Below are 22797 nucleotides of genomic sequence, written 5' to 3' on the forward strand. Positions count from 1 at the left end.
ATTTGCATTCATGTTATTGCTTTTTCATTAGTGTTGTGGCTTTTGCATTTTTGTTGGGGCTTTTGCATTGTGTTGACCCATCTGGGCCACTGTATATCTCTCTCATGTCAAACAGACTTGAAGATCCAACAGAGATTTCCATTAAAAGCTCAACTGTGAGGTCACAATACAGTAGAAGGTAGACTATAAAGTGAATGTCATTCAACTTCATTCAGATGTAACACTCTCTGTCCTCTGGGATTTAAATGGACAGGAAAGAAAACAGGACACCAGATGTTAACCCAGCACAAACAGTCCTGTGTACTCTGATCAGTGACATATTGCTTAATAGCACAGTGTGCTCTCAGTTTTTGTTTGCTTGATATTTCTTCTGTCCTTTTACAAATTTAGCTTAAAATGAATCCATGTTGAGGTATGGTTCCATGGCTGTCATCTCACCATTGTGTACTTAGCACTGATGTACCACTGACCTACTTCAGCAGTGCTGTGAAATGTCACCATCATGACACTTGTAGGCAGCACCTGGGGAATAAATCTTTGGTTTAGTGAAGGACTTAGATGGCCCTGGTGCTGTGAGGCGGTGTGTGAGCTCTGAATCCAGCCTCATGTGAGGGAGCTCCTGTGTGAATATGTCTCCTTAGCTACTATCTCTGCAAGATCAACTCAAAGACCCTGACTCACACACGCGCCTCTCGTAGCTTCCTGGCTGGTTTCCATGGCGGCGTGCCTCATCAAAAGGTGCTCACTCCTATCACTGTCAGGTGGTGTGTGTTTGTGTGTTTGTGCATTTGTGCGTATGTGTGCAGTGGTAAGGGGAGCAATGTTTTTTCGGTGACGCTGTTCCCACAGCTGACTCTGCAAAAAATACTGTGAATCATTTGAACACAGCCACAATACTCAGTGACAACACACAGTTTGTTTCCAATTAAAGACTGATGATATTCTATAGTTTTCCTCATTGTCAGCAAATCTCCATTAAAAGACCAAAACCAACAATGAATTGATCCTGGTAACAGTGGAATTGAAATTACATGATCCTCATCAGCTACAGGTTTATTAAAAATTATTAATTAACCATACAGTTCATGCCTTGGTTTTCAGATATTTATTCAGCAATGGACTGAATATACCTCTGACGTCCCAGAGGAAAGGATGCATGTGCTGCAGGGATTAATAAAGTATTCCACAGTTATTGGCAGGAAGAAAAAAGCACTTTAAAAGCACTAGAACAAACATTTTGACTCTGCTGGGCACAAACCCTATTACATGCTTATCAAACAAAAAATATACATTTACTGTGTGACCATGTGTCCAAAGTTGACATTTTATTTTACTTTTTTAATGACGTTGTGTATTTTCATATGTGCCTCCCAAAAATGGTTTCCCATATTATTTAGATAAGGTTGGGATTTTACTATAAAATTGCAATCCTGTAATAATTACACATTCAATGGTTAAGACAAAAATTGACCCTGCAGGCACAGAGATTGTCACAAACTGAGATTTGAAAATCTGAGAGCGATATATAACCTTTTTTAAATCAGGTAATCTCATTGAGATCAAGAGATCTTCTGCAAGAGAGATCCAAGTACAGAATATTAAAAATAAACAACACACAAACATAGCCAGACATTACAAAAGCACGAACAGCAACAGACCTATTCCTCACTAAAGAGATTAGAAGTTAAACGTTTGAATCAGAGGGATGAGCCATTCAAATTATAAATTCTTGTTATTTATTCAATCTATAAGATGAACAGTAGTGGGAGGTCAGCATTTTATTTATCTGAGGGATAACTGGAGTTAAACATGCCTGAGATATGAGCCCAAAATTATTGAATTGCTAAACGTAAAATTTCACATCGTATGCTATTTGCATTCTGACTAGTGTCAGCCAGTTTCAGATCTTCATCTGTTTGCCTCCCTCCTACTCTTTGTGCTCACAGTCCACGTGGCCATTACCAGTAGCCATGGTTCTGTCTATATAGTTTATCAAGGGTCTCAGTGTTATTGCATGTGATCTGGCTATGGCAGGACTAAAATACAATGGCAAAAGGCAAATAAAACATGGAACTCACTGTATTCACAAAGCACATGTTAAGCGAACCACAACGTGGACTTGAAGTACACCTCAAGAGGTGGTCTCAGTTCAGTTTGCTTCAGATACGCTATGTTGGCAACACTGCTGGCTGTAAATGCCCCCCATAATAGAAACTGTTGGGCTAATTCATTTTGAAAGACCAACACCCAATGGGGAAACAAGTCACATGGCATTTAGATGACCAATAGTGGAATTATGATCACTTAGTCAGTCAGCAACATTTAAAATTATGGGGCTGGGCCTGCTGTTGCAATCCAGCCAAAAATCCTTAATTTTTACTCCCAAGAAAAAAAACTATTTATTTTGACTGGACTTTGTGTCTATGTGCACCTTGCCTAATGAAGAACCAGCTCCAGCCATGGAGTTTCAAAAATGTATGTTGTACCACTACACTGTGCTTTGATTGTCAGTGGCTTAGCTAAGAGGATACTGAGACAGATAAGCTCTAACCAGACTAAGCATGTCCAAATTTAATAACAAAGGAAACACAGGAGGTGAAATTCACATTGATCTAACTTATATGATAGTGAAATTACTTGACAGGACAGGAGCTAGGGTAAGAGTAAAGCAGCATATGAGCCAAGCCATTGTGTAATTAGGGCTAGCTTTCAAGCAAGCTGTGTAGCTAATCAGCTTTACTATGGCAGATTGTAATCCTAAAGGCCACTGCTGGCCTCCCTTATCAGCAAACTACTGGCTAACAGGCAGCTGCAGCTCTCAGCACAGGGTTTATTAATGAGACATCACCATCAGAGATGGGGGAACAAACTTTGATTAAATACTGTCCATGGTTATCAGAGATTGAGAAAGAGCTTCTCAGGCAGGCGTGGATGTTGTTATTTTTGAAGTCAATGACTAAGTCTGTGACTAATTTTTCTTACACATACACAAACTTGAATTTCTCAGACAGATTTATTTTACAACAAACGTTTTTGACAAACTTTCAGACATCTATTTGAGCCTAATTTGAGCTCATAGAACATTAAAGTGATACTTATAAAATGCAACAATTCTGTCATTATAAACCAATGATATAATGTAAATGATTCAGAGTAACATAGAGTGCTTTTGGTTCTCTGAGTATAATTTGATGCTAAGTAAAACATCTGACTATTTCCTTTGCCACTGGTATAGAAATATTGATTAGAGCAGATTTAAAGGACCCATTTTGTATAAAGTGACATTTCCATGTGTTTTTTGATTATAAAGCAGGTCTAGGTTCAATATTAATACTGTGAAAGTATCAAAGCCTCAGTCCACAGAGAAATGCACACAGCCTGTATTCAGAAACTGAGCCTTAAAACAAGCCGTCAGGACTTCTGGGACTTTGTGATGTCACAACAAAGCAGTCACCACCCTCGGCCATGCCCCAAGACCAGCCCACCTGGACCCACCTTCCAACCTTGCCGGATTTGGTTTCTCTGAGTGTTTACTTGAAATCTGCTCAGAGCCTCTCTTCATTCTCTTCTACATTGAGATGGTTTTGTACCCAAAAATATATCTTGTTTTGGATATCACCACTTCAAATAAAACACTGGAAAAGTGTAAAATATGGGACCTTTAAAGAAGAGCATGTGATTTGATTCCCAGGATTCACACTGATTCTGCAGCACAGTGAAGTCTTTGGTTGATTCTCTGAGTGAAGCTGACTCGCTGCCCACTGATGTGGACACAGATGCTGCCGTGCATCCTCTCCTCCTCCCCCTTCATCCTCCTCCTCTCCTCTGCACTCCTTCTTGTGTATTCACTTGGCTGGCATCACCATGGTGACAGACCTGTTGCTCCACAGCAACGGACAGTTTTGTGCATGGCAATGGGAGCTGTACTGTGAAACACTTTGTCTTCTGTCTCTTTCTGTTTTTGTCCCTGAGTTTTCAGCAGTGTGATTCATAAATGTCATCTTTTGTTGTGGCAAAATAATACTAATGGATATTTGTCTGAACTGTAGAGGTGTGGAGGCTTCTGGGTGTCAGTGAAAGAAGAAACTTTATGGAGGTCAGTTTTCAGTGTCAGTTGTTCATATTTGGGGGGTCTCTGTAACTCTACCTATGTGTGCATTGGTATTGTCATTGTTGTTGCTCTGGCTGATATATCATACCTGGTTGTAAGGAACTGTGCTAGAATGACACTGTTTTTTGTTTGCATACAAAGACAGATTTGTAAAACTTCGCTGTACAGTGGACACAGGACGTCAGGGAATTGTTGGGTGCTGAGACCGCTGCTAGTCTTTGCTTCAGTTGTTTAGCTGATAACTTACGAACCAGACGTTCAGGAGAGCTCTCGCCCTCTCCATAACAAACGGACCAGGGAATTAAAACCAGTACAAACAACAAATAAAGCAGTTTCACTTAAAAAATCAATGATTCACCAACACTTTTTCAGCAGACCCACTACATCTCAGAGCAGCTGGGAGCAGAGCTGGCTAACGTTTGCTTGGTATTTTTCGCTGATAACTAAAATCCAGTTAACAGATGCAGTTGAAAACAACCAGGGTGTAAAAGTGTATCTTAAAAATGTGGCTTAAAACATGATAAAAGTAAATTTTGAGCTTCTGGCAGACAGTACTGATGCATACACAGGAGTGATATGACGCCATTGACAGGTGACCAAATGAAATCAATTCAACAATTCAACACACACTAAGACACTTAAACACAAGAAGAACATAAACACAAAGAACAAGTTGCTTCTCAGACACTAAATGTTTTTCCATGCACTAGTAATTCCATTGAGCATTTTTAAATTGAAATAAACATACTGCAAGTTTTACACTGAAAAGTACTCCCTCCTCCTCTTCATCATCCATCGAGTCTGTACACTTTACAAATCAATAAATGGTTCCTAAACCTTTTCAAACATTCTGTTTCCCTGTTAGATTGTAGGGTAAGTTATCTTTTCTAATGGAAGAGTTTTTAGTATCTGCTTAGCCCACTGTCTGATGGTCTCTTATTGCAGTCACCCTTGTGGCAGAAAAAAAGGTTGATAATTACTTGTTTCCCTTTGATAAAAAATATGGTACAACCTTAATATGAAAAAACCCCGAATGCCTTTTGAAATGATCTTCTCTACTGTCTTCCAAGAAGAGTTTTATCTTCCTACATTGCCAGTAAATGAAACAAAGATCAGAGAGAAGTGACAGAGTGCTGACAGTAAATCTCTGCACCATGTTATTTTTATACAACAAAAGTCATGTCCTAGGTGGTTTCTTTGATCTTTTGATCTTTCCATTTGTCTGATATGTAGGCAAGAAACTGTTTATTTAAAATTGATGTAATAATATAATTTACATGCTTGGTTTTTGTACTTTAACATCTCCTTTGCCATCTTCTTTCATCAGGGTGATACAGCCACCAAATGTTTTGACATTTCAATTGATTTGCATTGACACTGACGCTGCTCTGTTCCTTGTGTGTGTGTTCTCAAATTAGCAAACCTTGTACAGTGTACAACACACACGTTTATATTCTGTATCTGCTATTTCAACCTGAGTGAATTATTCAAACACAAAGAAATGTACAAATGGAAATAAATATAGATATTTAACTTTAACCATGCAAAAACTTTCAATATAGACAGGGTTCCATGTTTATAAAGCCAGATAACAGCTGGGGAAACTACATACAACTTTGCAGTCATATTTTTGGACAAAAAGCTAAATAGTATATTTAGCTGTTTTATATCGGTATGGTAAGGAAAATATCTCCAATAAATTGGCAGCAAATTACATAACAAGCCAAAATGAGAGTGATCCCAAAAACCAGCACTCTGCCAAAGCAGACTAGTGATCCACTGTGAGGCTAAGAGCGCTCACAAAAAGGCATAATTATCTGTAACCACTCTTTGTTTCTTTCAGGGGAAGATGGAGTTTAATGGGGTTTCAAACAAATTAACTTGTCAATCTGAATGTCAATGATGTTACGCTAGAGAGACCATGCATGATTACAACAACACTCACGCATGAATGGACAGAAACTGTTCCTTCTACAGAGCTCGGGTGGGATGCATGTAGAAACAAAAATGCAAGACACTGTCTTCTTTTAAACAATTAAAATGTCTTTATTATCATGGCATGGTCATGTTTAACCTAAGAACAAACTCAGATGCATTTGGCATCAAGCCTTCATCAGGGAGTCAAACAGATCCATGGAAGCTCCAGCAGATGGTGCCATTTTGGCCCATAATATTAATCCAAGCTGAATTAAAGAGCAGCAAAGGTAATACAAAAAATGGCAACGGTTGGTCTTCATTTAGTTTTTTGGCTTCTCATTGGTAATTTCCTTTGTTTCCTAATTACCTTTTCATGGGTGATTGGATGAGGTCAATGCCAAAAGCTTGTAATGTGGAATGGTTACTGTTACAGAGGTCCATATAGTGTCCAGCCAAAGGGTAGTTAACGTTCCCTGCTAGCCTGTCCTGCAAACATCTTTTTGTTCTTCCGATGTAAAAAAAACAACATTCTAGCTTAATTTTACAGTTAGTGAAATGATTAATGGTGAACTAGTAAAAGTTGAATCAACTGCAACTGGACTTGGTTGTAGATACTTGAAGACGTTTCACATCTCATCCAAGATGCTTCTTCAGTTCTGAAGATGAGAGGTTAAACATCTTCAATTATCTACAACCAAGTCAAGGTGTGATTCAATTTTTATTGGTTCATGATGACCTGGATGACTGAGAATCTTCACAGACATGAATGGGGAACTGTAAAATCCATAAATATCTTGGTCTGTATTACATTTGCATAGTTAAATGTTTTCTGCCTCTGTACTCTGTACTACTTTACTCTATGTTTTGTTTGTTTGGGAGCATTTCTCTGCAGTAAGGTTTGTCTGACCAGGTGGCTTGGTGGCTCAGGTGTATGCTCTTTAGGATAGTGTGTCTACATTTCTACGATGTGATTTCCAACTCCCATAAATTCTTGTACTCATTGGAACTGGCCATAAGACACATTCTCTTTGAGTCACTTCTGCCATGTACTGTAGTATTTCTGTCTGTTGGGTTTCTGAATGAAGACGTACACAAAGCATATCTTGAGATGGGTTGGGCCTCAAAGCATCCACCTGTTGGATCCTTCACTGCCCAGGAAAAGAAGGCCGCTTTTTCCTGGCCACATTTGAAGGAACCTTTAAAACGGGACAGCCGAGTTGCACAGCTGTGATCGGTCTTCAAATGCAGCCTCCAAACGATGCAGCTTAGTTCAGCTTCAGAAATCCAACAACTGTCTTTTGCCTTTTTGAACATCTCTTTTATTTTGAGAGACTCAGTTGGATTGTGTGTCAGAGGTGGGTGAAATTCAATTAGTTGATGATAAGCCTCTTTGACATACATGTTGTAACCCCAAACCACAATGTCACCATAGATGTCCACTCAGACTCAAGGAAGAGCTGATTAGATTTTGATGGTCAGAGGTCAAAGGTCAACGTTACTCTGACCTCACAAAACATGTCTGGCCATTATTCAGTGTAGGGAGAAGGGGAGAATGGAAGGGATCCATGAATGGAAGGGGAGATTGTGACCATTGTTCCTGCAATTTGGCTGGTTGTCGAGGTGGTAATTCTAGTTTTAAATATATTTAATAGTTTACTTTGAACCAACCAATTGACTAATGGTTGGTTTAGTTTTAAACTGTGGACTAAGGTTGAGAGAGGCAGTCTGACCTGCATCTGTGAAGCTTGTAGATGCTGTGGGATTTTTCTTGTACCCTGTACTGAAACGTAAATTCCTGTAGATGCTAAACAGGTCAATTTTAATTTCAAATTCCTCTGCAGAGTACATAGGTGGGCAGAGATAATCCTTGAGAGAGAGAGTACTTGAATGCTTTCCTCAGACAGGTGTTTTCCAGAGATGTTGACAGCTTGTATTTGGTTCTGCTGTGAGTGTCTGGGTTACTGGTTTCTTTCTTCGCCTTTGTGTCCCCGCTCTTTCTCTGCCCCTCTTGGAGTACATCAAGGTCTAACATAGCACTATAAAACTAAAGTTAGTTGTTGGAAACAACAAACACAAAGTTTAATGTGAAATCTGCCATGTCAGAGAGTTGGCATAAGTAACCACAATCTCTCTGAGACTGCCCACACACCCACTCGCTCTCTGCATTTGTAAATCAGTTGTGTGGTTGAGAAATAGAGCAATATTCCAGGTGTATAAACAAATGGATTGTCGGCACCCTTATCATGATTGATGGCTCTCAGTCTTTTTTCAGCTGTAAAATATTGCGCAACTGGCATTGTTCCAAGCTGTTGCTCTACTTTCCACATACCTCTTTAGTCATTATGACTAAGCACATTGGAGGTCAGCTTAAGGTTGACTGATTTGGGTTTTCAGCTCTATTAGCAGCTATTCATCAGTATTCAGTATTCATCTCATTATGTGGCTGAGGAATTCCAGATGAAAGTGCTGATGTGGGGCTTTCAAGCAGTATCTCATTTATCATTCTGGTGTATTCATGTGTATAAAGTTTGTGACAAAGACAACAAGACAAAAACATATAGATGGATAGAAAATCTGCAAAAATGTACCACAAACATGATGAGCAATTGAAAAAAAGATGTGGAACAAATTGCTCTTAATCAGGGAGGAACTCCTGTTATATCAGACACAGCATCTGCCAATATCAAAGCTAAAAGGCCAGTTTTAATATGTTGACAGTTAATCAGCAGGTCTCTCTCTACAACATTATGGTGTTGAGCAGAAAGAGTTAACAGTACTGCCAAATGGCCCATTGGAAAAAATGCAAGACAGTAAAGTTTTAGATCAGCAGCCTTTCCATGTGTGGGCAGCTAATGATTATAAACGACAATGTGTGTTCAACAGGGAAAGTCTTACCCATTCAAAGGCTCCTTCCCTCCCATGTGGAACCCCATCGTCCTGCTGGACTGCAACAACCTGTGGAGGACAATGGACAAGATGGGCAAGGAGGTAAAGCAAGAGTTGGCTTTTACTCTCCTTTCGTTGTGTCTGTCTTTGCTAATTGTTTGTTGCTTATCCTCCTCCTTGTGTTTCAGATTCCCAGAGAGGCTCCCTGGAGAGCTCCCCATGCTGAGGAGTGGGACAAGATGACCATGCAGGAGCTCTTTGAAAAAATCTGCTGGACCAGGTGACACAAACTCATCATCAGTAAAGAGACTGGCAAGTTAAAGCAAGGCTTGTGTAGGAACTCTCATAGATGATGTTATCCTATGTTAACCCCTCTGTCTATATCCAAGCACCGTCCGCCGCTTCGCCACACTGTTCGTCAATGTGAACGTGACCTCTGAACCCCACGAGGTGTCGGCATTGTGGTTCCTCTGGTATGTGAAACAGTGCGGAGGAACCATGAGGATCTTCTCCACTTCTAACGGAGGACAGGTATATCTGTACGAATATGTGTGTGTGTGTGTGTGTGTGTGCGTGTGCGTGTGAGTATCTATATCTGTCCCTGTGCACGTGGCCTTTTATGTTTGTTTAGCAGGGCATCCACACATTTGGTATTTAAAGTGCGTCTGTATCAGAGTCGTGTGTGAGATGCAGCTTTTGAAGAAGCTAAATAACAAAATAATAATTTGTAAATATTAACTGATTCCCTCTGAACTTTCAATATAATCATAATACCACAGTGTCATGTTTCAGTTTTCTAGAAAAGATAAAGCTTTGTTTTATAAATCCTGTATTGTCCAGTCAATTTCCTGGAAACTTTGCTCATAATTTCCTAAACTTTGTCATGTATTTAGTTGTTAATTACTGGGATATTTCCAAGAAAGGCCTATGCACTTTGGTGCTAATTACAAGGAAAATAAAAAAGCTGTTGTTGTTAATATCCACCAGTTTCCTAGAAAGCTTCTTCATGTCTTTGAGCTGCCACACATAACTGGTGATCTGTAGATATTCAATGACTTGACACTTAAGCTTCATGTTGGTTGAATTTTAATTTGTAGTTTTTAGCTGCATTGGAAATTACTTTCAAGCTGATGATGCTAAACAAATGGTGTGAAGGACGTTGGCTGTAGTCCTCTGAGTTGTGTTCACTCATGCAAAGAAGGAGGCTTAGAGACTCTGCAGCCTCCTGAATGAGCCCTAATACATTTGCCTTCTTTTACTGCTGACCAGCCTGGCATAATGATGAGCCTGACAAAAGCTGTTTTCTTAGAGTGCACATTCTGTCACCGTACTTTCTCAAGCTGAGTGGCCCTGTTACCATAGACACTGAGGAACGGGGTTTTGCTTCCATAAACAGACAGTGCTGTGGCCAGCTCTGATGACATAGACTTTCTCATTTCAAACGTGCACACTTTTTTTCTGCGTATGTGATCAGTACATCCACAAACATTTGATATTTTGTTTAAAGGTCCCATACTGTATAAAGGTAGATGTCCATGTGTTTTTGATTATAAAGCAGGTCTAGGTTCTATATTAATACTGTGAAAGTATCAAAGCCTCAGTCCACAGAGAAATGCACACAGACTGTATTCAGAAACTGAGCCTTAAAACCAGCTGTCAGGACTTCTGGAACTTTGTGATGTCACCACTCTCAGCCATGCCCCAAGCCCCACCCACCTGTACCCACTGTTCAACCTTAAAGGATTTGGTTTGTTTGAGTGTTTACCTGAAATCTGATGTTTCTATTCGATCACTCAGAAAACAGTCAGCCACCGACTTGTTGTTACTACAGCTCCAGAGAGAAGCCTTAGAGAAGTGAAAACTACATTGAGATGGTTTTTGCTTCTTAAAACCACAAATATATCTTTGTATGGATCAAAACCTCAAAATAAAATGCAGAAAAAGTGTAGAATAGGGGAGAGTTATGCACGTTTGGTGCAACTTTCCTCTGAAACAAAAACAAGCACAGACTCACCTTGCTGTGCTGCCAGAACCAATTTCGATTTCTTTAACTCATAATTTTCTGGCGACTTGCAGGAAAATTCATCCAAATACCACAGAGGAATGCACAGCATCTGTTTCTGATCAGGGAGAACAGGGAGACATTGACACTAACCATATGGAAAAGGTCACTGTCTATTTAATTTTGTGTACAAGAGCTTTGGCAGCACTTAATCTTGTTCCACCCCCTCAGTCCTCTCTGTTATTCAGCAACAGTCGCTAGCCTGAGCTTTGCAAGTGCATTTTCCCATTGGTATAAAAAAAAATCTGTAAGGACTGATAGAGGGTAAATAGACAGATTTTATAAGCTTTCCTCCTACATGTAGGTTTTATTAGCCTGACGGAGCCATGCTCTGAGCAGGGTCAGAATGGATAGAACCAATTTTACTGTAATTGAGACTGTCTTGCAAGTAAAACATAAAATGCCAGATAAGATCCCTCCAGTTCAGCTGCATCTGCTCTCTGTGGTTTAAGCTGAAGTCGTCCCACCCTCCTCAGAGACTGACCCCTGCTCTCTTCGTCCACCTCTGCAGGAGAGGAAGTTTGTGGGTGGCTCCAGTCAGATCAGCGAGTGCATGGCTAAGGAGCTGGGTGACCAAGTGAAGCTGCAGTCTCCAGTCTACAGGATCGACCAGACCGGAGACATGGTGGTGGTGGAGACGGTGGACAAACAGACTTACATGGTAACCATTAATGGTAGTGCTACGGGTCTGCTACAGCTGTAATACAGAGCTGCTCCACTTCATTATAATTTTGAGGTACCCATACTTTACTTGGGTATATCCATCTTGTGCAACTATATACTTCTATACATTTATGTGACAGCTGTAGTTAAGATTTCATATTTGAAAACATATGATAAGATTATAAAATATAACACATCATTAAAGATTAAACCAGTGGTTCCCAACTCTTTTTTTGGCCTGTGTCTGCTGACAAAAAAAGCAGCGTCTAATTGTGTCTCCTCCTCTAAACTTCTGACATGGTGTCTCATCTAAATGTTCGTTTCAGGCCAAAAGATTTTAAATTATCCAGTATTTCATACACAAGTTTTAGATTAGAGAAAAGAACAGATTTGTGAAGTAGAGCTTTGTTTGTTTTTTCTTCTTTATTCTCCCATGAATCATTTCAGAACCCCTCAGATTTCTCTTATAACCCTTAAGAGGGACCTGACCTCTAAGTTGGGAACCACTCAACCCAACAGTATATAAATTAGTTCAAACTACTGGATGCATCAGTATTTACTGCTAAGTAATGTCTAATATTTACACATCAGTCACAGGTCAATATTCTGTTGAACCAGTACTTTTATGTTCTGCACTGACTTTGTTCTGCAACACCTCCTGGTCTGACTGTTCTGACTTATACTTACTGTATTTTTACATTAGTGTATTGATACTTTAAGTCCTCCAGCACTACAGACGTATTTATGATTATTATCCTATTGGTCTACTGTAAATGTAAAAAAAAAAGAAATCCACCCAGTATTTGCACATGTAGTCTGGATGTAGCAGCAGTCAGAGACCAGAGGGAACAGATTTGTGAAGATGTCATTTTTCCACCAGCTCAGTCTGAATCACAAGCTGCAGCTGGCAATGTTGTTCAGTGCTGCCATCCACTGGCTGTTTGGCAACCTGCTGCCACATGCCATGTGATGTCCTGTCCTGTTTGTGCTTGTCTCTCACTTTCTTTCTCTCTCGCTCTCTCTCTCTCAGGCCAAGTACGTGATCGCGGCAACACCTCCTGGTCTGAACCTGAAGATGCACTTTAACCCTGAGCTGCCGCCACTCAGGAACCAGCTGATCCACCGCGTCCCCATGGGCTCCGTCATCAAGTGCATGGTTTACTACAAAGAAAACTTCTGGAGGAAAAAGGGTGAGAGAGGGAGAGAGGGAATGCTGCTTTATATGAATGAATGGATATTTATTTTGTGTTATACTAAAATGATATCACATGACCCACTAATACAACATGACATTCACACATTGATAGAAAACACTTTAAAAAACTCAAATAGGTGACAAAGTGTTCACTTCAGGTGTTTTCATATTTTCAGCCTCTTCCATAAAGAAATAATCTAATTTTAGTTTTACTATTGGACCTTTTTCTACTTTATTTAACTCACATAACTGACAAAGCTGATCCTGTTCTTCAGGACCAACACACTATCCTGGCTCAGATACCACATCTCAGTCTGGCACAGAGACCTGTTCTTTTTAGGCAGATTCAATTTCACATAATGTTCAGGACTAAATTCAGTTTTCATGAAAGCATTTGGCTTCATTCAAATCTCTTTAGACCATTTTCCTTTTAACAGGTGAAAACTGAACATTAGTTTTTTCTGTCAAAGTTTCCTCACACCATACTCTTTGAAATAAAATGTGAAAATATTCAAGGACCACATGACTCTGTCTGTCACAGGAGGATCCTTTGACTCAGTGTTCACAGGGTTCCTGCTCCATGACTCCTCTCACAGCCGTGGCAGGAACTAATTTATTTTCTCCAACAAAGTTTCCTATCCCTTTGTTTTGTACCTGTTCACATCCTGTCATACCCCCACATCCCAGCAGCTCAGTCCAACAGAGGACAAACACAACAGTTTAAGTTATGAGATGAGATTTAGCTGTGACTTCACCTGAAGAGCAGCGCTGCCCCTTTAACAAAATCCATCTGTTCATTAAAATAAAAAACAAGTTATTTACTCTAAACTTAAATCTCCAAACATGATATTTGTTGTCAATAATTGTTGTCTGTCTCTGTAATGAAAACATCATCATCTGCATAAAGACGCACAGTCACATTTAATTAAGCATTAATTAGTACAGACTGCATACAGAAAGGTCATCACCCTTCTTTACCCCCACATATGTCAGGAGCCAGTTCATAGAAGAATCCTTTAACCTAACAGAAGCTGGGTCTGTGTGTGTGTTTCTTATTCTTGGCTTGTTGATGTGTATGTCCAGGTTATTGCGGCAGTATGGTGATTGAGGAGGAGGGCGCTCCCATTGGCCTGACACTGGATGACACAAAGCCTGATGGCACTGTGCCTGCTATTATGGGGTGAATACAAAGCTCCAGTCAGTTCTCTGCAACATTATATAATATACTTACACAACATTCACTACAAGGCCAAAAGTATGTAGCTGTCTCGTTCCAAAACCATGGACATTAAAGGAAGGAAGACCAAGTCTGTCTCTGTTTTCTCTGTTCTGATGTGAGGCTTCTGTGTGTCCATCTGTGTCAGTGTAGTCACACAATGTGTCAGTGGAACTGCTTCTTCCAGTGAATCATTTGCTCTTTTCCCATTCCCCCAGATTCATCCTTGCCCGCAAGTGCAGAAAACTATCAGGGCTGACAAAAGAAGAGAGGTGGGTGAAATGGTGGAGACAACACAGCAGAGTAATGCTCTCACAAGCTGCAGGATCGGTTTCCTCCAAACTCTCGTCTCTCTGTTTTCAGACTGAAGAAGATCTGTGAGATCTACTCCAGAGTGCTGGGCTCAGAGGAGGCACTGCATGTGAGTTTGGGTGCAGACTAAACTATGGTGCAGTGGTTTAACCCATGGTGCTCCCTCATAGAATTTTTTTGTGAAGGTGCCTCCCCCCAAATCTCTCTGTAAAGTTGTAAGCCAAGGTATTACACATTTAGAGTTAAGTGCTCTGGCTTCACTGGTATTATTTTAGCTCCATTTACAATGACAACGTTTTCCATCGGTGGCTGCACACATGTGGGAAATCGTTTTGACTTTGACAGCCAGCCACTGTGAGCTGTCATTTGCATATTTACCAGGGTTTTTGTTAGGGTAAATTTTGTTTCATACAATTCATTTCATACCATTGTGGTAACCACTGCTGTCATGAACATGTACTCACACACACAGTTGACCCCTTCATGTGTCTACTTGTGTATTTTAGCCAGTGCACTATGAGGAGAAGAACTGGTGTGAGGAGGAATACTCTGGGGGTTGCTACACAGCCTATTTCCCCCCAGGAATCCTTACCCAGTATGGCAGGTGAGTTTCACACACACACACACACACACACACACACACACACACACACACACACACACACACACAGTAGTTATCATGTTCAGTGGCCATTGGGCAGATATTTACAGGTCCTATAGTTTAACTTCTCCTGTGTTGTATTTGAAGTGTTTCGAAACAATAGATGCAGAAACTGAAAACCCATACAATCCTATTAAAGGGCAAAGCTCAAAAGAAGGCAAAGCCAAGCAAAAAATAAAATAAAAAAAAAAAAATAAATAAATAAATAAAAAAAAAAAATAAAAAAAACACATTAAAGGTGCCATATGTTACATCTCCTGTTTTATTTGAAGTGTTGATATCCATCAGACATATTTGTGGTTTTAAGAACCAAAAACCATCTCAGTGTAGTTTTACATCTCCTCTCTCAGGCTCTCTGGAGCTCGAGTAACAACAGGTCAGTCAGCCAATCAGAAGAAAGGATCTGAGCCTCTCGTCTGATTGGCTGGCTGTTTTCTCAGTGATCAAATAAAAATATAGTAGATTTCAGGTAAATACTCAGAGAAACCAAATCCTGCGAGGTTGGATGGTGAGTCCAGGTGGGTGGGGCTTGGGTTGTGGCTGAGACATCACAAAGTTCCAGAAGTCCTGACGGCTGGTTTTAAGGCTCAGTTTCTGAATACAGGCTGTGTGCATTTCTCTGTGGACTGAGGCTTTGATACTTTCACAGTATTAATATAGAACCAAGAGCTGCTTTATAATCACAAACACATGGACATCTACCTTTATACAATATGGAACCTTTAATTTCCTACAATGGCCGTTTTTTTTTTTTTTAAATGAAGTTGTTGATGGAACATATTATGTCCTAATGCAAATCCAAGCTGCTGATTTTACACATTACAGTATGGTACAGTATAATGTTAATTTTTCATAGCTATTTTTGTGTAGTAGTGGTGGTCAGGTGCAAACATCCACAATACCAGAGACGAATGGCAGTGTATTAAATTAAAGGCAACCTTTAAACCGTATAAATCAGCTGTAACCTCCCACGTTCTCTGTCTCTTCCTGTCATCAGGGTACTGAGGGAGCCGGTTGGCAGGTTGTACTTTGCAGGCACAGAGACCGCCACAGAATGGAGTGGCTACATGGAGGGGGCAGTGCAGGCTGGAGAGAGGGCAGCCAGAGAGGTGAGAGCACCACCAACCTGGAGACACTGCTCTTTTAGAAACCAGGAGATAACACAGAGGAGTAGAATTACAGGCATTTACTGATTAAACCATCATCATGCATCAGATGGAGATATGAGGAAACAGCATGTCAAGTGTGGATCCCAACACCTCCACCTGCTCCTGATGATGGTGGCAAAGCAACATATTTTTATATATATATATATATATATATATATATATATATATATATACATATATATATACACACACACACACACACATATATACACACACACATACATATATACACACACATACATATATACATACACACATGGAAAAAATTATTAGACCACCCTTGTTTTCTTCAATTTCTTGTTCATTTTAATGCCTGGTACAACTAAAGGTACATTTGTTTGGACAAATATAATGATAACAAAAATAGCTCATAAGAGTTTAATTTAAGAGCTGATATCTAGCCATTTCCCATGTTTTCTTGATAATAACCAAAATCACTTAAGTTCTAGCATCAATAGCTATGGCATTGTACTGCCAAAAACAGTGCTTTTAGGCATTCTATGTTTTCTTTTCTGCCTCTTTTAGTCACATGATACACACAGGAGTTAGTACTTGATTGCATAACCTGTCAGGTCCCACAAAGTGGCAGGCAAGAACCCAATAGCACGACACAGAAACAGTTCAGGTGAAGGAACGGTGTTTAATAACAAGCCGAAGTCAAACCAGGTAGTCAATCCACGTAGCAAACTAATCCAGTAGGAGCAGGCAAAAGGGAAGGTCCAAAGTCCAAAAGGCAGGTCAAGACAGACTCAGACGATGACGATGACGATGACGATGACGATGACGATGACGATGACGATGACGATGACGATGACGATGACGATGACGATGCTAGAAAGCTAGGTAAACACACTAGACAATCTGGCAAAGAACTGAGGGAAATGGACCGGTATATATACTAAGGGTTGATTAGCTGATGAGGAGCAGGTGAGTGAGGGGGCGGGGCAGGCCAGGTGAATGAAATCAGCAGGTAATGCAGAGCAGGAGGGAGTGGCAGAGTCTGAAATCACAAGAGAGTTAGTGTGGCAAAACAGGAAACACACAAATGAAAAACTAAAGCCTGGCTGAAGTTGTGACATAACCATTGTTTTTGATGACTGCAGCCATGCGTCTTGGCATGCTCTCCACCAGCTTCTGACATTGTTCTGCATCAATTCAAAAATGGATTCATCATTGAAGAGAACCTGAGCGCAGTCATCAACGGTCCAATCCTTGTGATGCCTAGCAAAGAGTAACCGGGCCTTCCGCTGCCTTTCGTTGATGTAGGGCTTCTTCCATGCCCTGTGTGACTTCAGACCAGCTTCAAGAAGTCGGTTTCGAACTGTCCTTGCCGTACAAGTCACATGTCTTGACAGTGCCCACTCATTTTTAAGGTCCCTGGAGGTCTGACAACAATTCCTGACACAGGAACGGATGAGTGCACGGTCATCTCGTGGGGTAGAAAGACGTTTCCTGCCTCGACCAGTTAGCAATTTGGTAGTACCATGTTCAGCTTGTTTTTTCTTGGTGTAATGAACGGCTGTCTTGGAGATCTTCCGTTTTTTGGCTACCTGTCTCTCACTCATGCCAATTTCCAGCAGTGCCAAGATGGCTGCCTTTGTGGCTTCACATAATTCTTTTGTTTTAGGCATTATGTGAGAGCTGACAACTTCTGAGTTGTGCCACAGCTTGAATGTAAGCAGGAAACCACTCCAGGCCTTTGCATGTGCAATGCTGCTGATGACATGAAATGGCCTCTTATATACCCTGGGAATACAATTCACCTTAAGCATTTCAAATAGGACATAAAGTATTTTGTAATTAGCTTCATTTTAGTCGTGTTCATTGTATTCTTCAGGTAATATACCTTTAGTGATACCAGGCATTAAAATAAACAAGAAATTGAAGAAAACAAGGGTGGTCTAATAATTTTTTCCATGACTGTATGTATGTATATATATATATATATATATATATATATATATATATATTGTGCGCGTAATTTTGTCTCAAAATCTTGCATGTGCATCTTGATTGTCTTGTAAGCAACAGAGGACACTAGTTTGGTTATTTTCTTTCCTCATCAGAGTAATCCAACTGTAAATTGATTTTCTGTCCCTGGTCATGTTCACCCTCTCCTGCACTGACTCCCACTGATCAAAGCTGTTCATAAAATCAGACCGGTTCTCATTCATGCTGCTCACTAAAACGTTTAAACTGCTCCTCAGAGCTCCTGCACAACTTGCTGCTTGCAGTTTCTCTCTCTCTACCTCTCCAGCCTACTCCAGCGTTAACATCAGCTGTTGTTTCTGTGTGGGTTGATGCTGGCTCTGTTTGTGTGCTAATAAATGATGTGAGTGTCCTGACTGACCACCCACTCTGTTCTGCTGCAGGTCATGTGTGCGATGGGTAAAATCCACCAGAGTCAGATCTGGCAGACGGAGCCTGAGAGCGTGGTGAGGGAAATCTCTCTAAATATTTACTGAGTGCACCAAATGAAACTGAAACCTTGAATGACCTTGTAAGTGACCCCCTCTCCACCTCTGTTCCTGCAACAGGAGGTCCCAGCGCTCCCCTTTGTCACCACCTTCTGGGAGAGGAACTTACCTTCGGTCGGTGGTCTCCTCAAGTTTATGGGAGTCTCCGCCTTCCTGTCTGTCGCCACTGCAGCCGGCCTGGTGGCCTACAAGAAGGGCCTCCTCCCCCACAGTTAAACCACCCATACCTGTCATCTCACTTGCATTCTAAGGGGTGGGCACATCTCAGTAGACACTGTACTTTCTAGTGCACTACTTTATGTTCTATGTGACAAAGTAGTGAACTACATAGGGTATAGGATTTTTTTGAGATGCCCCCTGCTGTAACAAAAGACTGTTAAGCTCATGTAAAACACTAATGCACCATCACTCTGTGCACAAAAGAAAGAGCGAGTGAGACCAACAGAAATGAGCTGTAAACAGTAAAGAGATGCTCGTTTGAGAGGAGAGAAGACGACTTCAACTTAAATCTACTTAAGATTCGATTCAGATTGAAACTACTCAACCAATGAAGGAAAAAGATCAGAGCCAATTCAAAGAAAAAAAATGTCACAATTAATATTCCACACTTTGCCAATAACATTCACTTTCTTGATTACATGAGAGTTTAATAACTCATCTGCTTTGTGTGTGTGTGTGCTGTTTGTATGCATGCGCACATGCTTCAGTGAGCATGCATTTGTGTGCGTGTTTGTCAGTTGTGTACAAAGTGTGTGTGTGTGTGTGTGTGTGTGTGTGTGTGTGTGTGTGTGTGTGTGTGTGTGTCCACTGTGTCTAATTACCTCTGCTGATTTTAGGTGCTGATTTATTCTGGCCAAGCAGCTGTGGCTGTTTGATGAGCTCAGAACAGAACAGAGTTGTGCCATTTCCCATGACAAATTCAAAGAGGAGGTTCAGGGATGAAGCTGGTTGTGTTCTGTGTTTTTCTCACTGTAAACTAATCCCATGAAAAGACTATGAATTGATCCTGTTATCAAGTATTGTCTGTGGAGCTAAATCCTCATATAGCCTCTTCCACTGGGCTCGGAAAACTACTAAAAACACATCAGTGCGTCACACCATCGCACAGCGTGACGTCTTTTTTTCACTACGATGAACGTGGGCACTGTTGTTTATTTTACGTCAATCCCACATACACCATCCTGCTGCTATAAATATTCACCACTCGTGCACCAGATGTGTAATCGTCTGCTGCATAAAGTACTCCCCAGCTACAGCTACAGTGCCTAGTGTTTTAAAGTGAAACACTAGGCACTCTTTTCTCTGCACGATGATGAAGGTGAGAAGTCACTTGCCCTCTAGATAAAAGCTTGGATCTTTTGTTCAAGTCAAAACGTTTAACAGTTTCAGTTTCATTTATACATTCAAGAATCACAAATCTGCCTCAAAGGCCTCTGCTATTTGTACAACATGAGTCAAGCTGGAGTTTAATCTAAATGAATCCCACAGCACTGTTCTTGTGCCAGATGCTATTCACAAGTTCACAGCTAAAAATAGTGAACATAGTGCTTACTCTTGTGTGAGTAACACTTGCTAAAAATGACAAGGAATTACCTACTTTATATTTGTGACCCCAAAGATTTGTACTAATGGCTGACAGGGTTTAGTATTCAGAGACTATTTCATTGTTAGTTTTCATGTGATTTTTTGACATAAAGAAAAAAAAATTAAATAAGAATAATGCCAGCTTTAAACTTCAAATGAAAGCCTGTACTGGTGGAAACGTAGCGCTGCTAAGCTGCTCTCTGTGGTTATCTGTTGGTAAATGTAAGGGAAGCATTCGAATGTATTTTCTTCAAACTAGATAACACAAACTACTTGTTGCTGATATATGATAATCCGATTTTTTTTTCACATATATAGTTTTACTTTTTCTCATTCATTATTGAATATATTCATATTCATCAGTGGTTCTCAAACTGGAGGGTGGGCAGGGGGAGGTGAATGAATGTGATTTATGCAGAGAAATAAACAAGAGCTTGTCGATACTTCATGCTTCCCCCTGCTTCCTCTGTTGTCGTTTCTGAATTTGGGGGGGGCACACAAAAAGTTTGAGAATCATTGATTTAGTGGTAGAGTATTGTTGCTGACCAAAACCAACATGAGTTTTTAAAAAAGGCTGGGTGAGTAACCAGTACTCACATTTAAAAGTGTAATCCTCTGGCTCTCTGTTGGTGTTTTTGCTGCTATATTATTTTCATTACCAGCATGCAGTGAATCTTGGGAGAAGTTGGGCCACAAAGGATCCACCCGTGGGAGCCCTTGTGGCCCAGGAAAAGGACGTATTTCTTGGGCGCATTTGAAGGAGCCTCTAAAATGAGACATCTAATTACCTTACACAATTGATCTTAAAGTGCAACCTCCAAAGGATACGGCCTCTGAATTAGGACACAGCCAAAGTGTTGGATTTTATTAACTTACATAATTGCACCAAATAGATGCTTCATTGTATTATTTACTTATAGAGAATCTAATGAGTTCAAATGAGACTAGATGTAGTTTATGTTTGTAAGAAAACGTATGATTTGTCTTCAACTAAAGAAAACAGATGAATAAATGAAAGATGATTCTCAGAGAGATTATACAGACATCTGGAGAAGCAAAGCTCACACTGAACAGCTGGAAATCTACTAATTCTTGGCCACATTTCAGCTGCACTCCATGATGATTGTGTAGGGAAATGAACAGGAGGATTTAGGATGGAAATCTGATTTTGGAGGTAGATGTGAAGAAAACCCTTCAACACACAGGACTGAATCTAGCAGAGTCCTTGTGTTTGTGCGTCTGTTTTGCAGGGCACTGTGCTATGTGTGCAGCTGTGTGTGCTCACTGAAAGAGTCTTGTTGTTCTTGTCCAAAGACTGGTGTGCATGTGTGTGTGTTTGTGTAGTGATCTGTTGTGCCTTAATGGAACTCGTAGTGTTTTTGTCTTTTCTCTCAAGTGCCTGTGTGACTCTGACACTCTCTGCCCTTGGCTCCCCTCCCATTTGCGCTGGAGGTGAGAGGTTACATGGACCATGTCACTGGTTTGAGCAGTCACCAGTAACCATCAATACACAGGGACTGGGAAACACCTTGTCCTTGTTAGCATGTCCAAAATCTCTCATTTTTAAACTCCCCCTGTATTACCTGAGTTACATCCTCACTATAAACTTGACTCAGGTAAAGCCGGGTATATGATCACAGTGTCACCTTTGAATAACAGAGCACAGACTGTTGGGTTTATCAAACTGCTTATCTCCAGTGAAGCCAAGTCTGTGTGTGTGTGTGTGTATATATATGTGTGTTTGTGATGTGATTGTCGTGCTTCATTCTCTGTCTCCGCTTGTTGTGATGCCCTCGTGTCTCTGTAGCTGCTCTAACTTCACCCTGATATCACCCCTCCTTCCACCTTCGTCCCAGCACCTGCACTGGTTTTACTCTCTCCCAGGCCAACTCTAGAAGTAAGGATTGGACAGTGATGTTTTGAAGCCACACTCAAAGCATTCATGCTTATGGTTACCTGATGTCAGTGAACAGAAAAAGCCAGCACACTGTGTCTGTACTAGCACCGAAACCATCAGCAGACATAATGTGTGGTTATTCCAGATCTGACCCTTCTTCATTGTTCTCTGGACACCTTCCTCCGTCCCTCTTGTCCTTCTGTGCACATGAGCCTCCTTAACTAGCCCTGTGACCTGTTCTTTGATGTCTTTGATTCCTCAAACTAAGCTTGTGATATTTAAAAGAAAAAAAAAATGTGAAATAAAATCTTTTACTCGTATAAAACCATTCTTGTGTATCATTGTTTTTATTTCTGTTATGGGCATATATTCACTTAGAGGACTGATGTATACAGCCACACTAAGAAAAAGCAACTTTGAAACAGAAAACACAGGATCATGCAAACTCCACCCAGAAAGGTCCCAGGCCCCAGGTTCAAACCCAGAATCTGCTTGCTATGAGGTGACAGTGCTAACCACTGCACCACCATGCTGCCAGGTCTGAATCTTCTCTTCATGATACTGTTTACTACTACATGATACTATTTTGCTGCTCTTATTTCGGTGCTCTTTACCCCTGTGTTTTTGGCTGCTGTAACGCACAAATT

The 22797-nt window shown here is 40.6% G+C and overlaps 1 protein-coding gene across 1 annotated transcript in view; it reads left to right on the top strand.

The window, feature by feature from the left end:
* mao (monoamine oxidase) overlaps nt 1-22478 on the top strand; it is a 42944-nt gene extending 20466 nt beyond the window's left edge. Inside the window, exons 4-15 of the mRNA XM_071484318.1 lie at nt 8912-9016; nt 9103-9194; nt 9304-9445; nt 11488-11637; nt 12670-12829; nt 13918-14014; nt 14269-14322; nt 14414-14471; nt 14869-14966; nt 16021-16132; nt 18565-18627; nt 18730-22478. Of these exons, the coding sequence (XP_071340419.1) occupies nt 8912-9016; nt 9103-9194; nt 9304-9445; nt 11488-11637; nt 12670-12829; nt 13918-14014; nt 14269-14322; nt 14414-14471; nt 14869-14966; nt 16021-16132; nt 18565-18627; nt 18730-18885 (1287 nt within the window). The 3' untranslated portion in view covers nt 18886-22478. The remainder of the gene's footprint in view (nt 1-8911; nt 9017-9102; nt 9195-9303; nt 9446-11487; nt 11638-12669; nt 12830-13917; nt 14015-14268; nt 14323-14413; nt 14472-14868; nt 14967-16020; nt 16133-18564; nt 18628-18729) is intronic.
* Nucleotides 22479-22797: the final 319 nt, after the last annotated feature.

The sequence above is a fragment of the Trachinotus anak genome, unplaced genomic scaffold (genome assembly GCF_046630095.1).
Source record: "Trachinotus anak isolate AG129_WGS33_773 ecotype Australia unplaced genomic scaffold, CSIRO_AGI_Tana_v1 ptg000001l, whole genome shotgun sequence".
Classification (NCBI taxonomy): domain Eukaryota; kingdom Metazoa; phylum Chordata; class Actinopteri; order Carangiformes; family Carangidae; genus Trachinotus; species Trachinotus anak.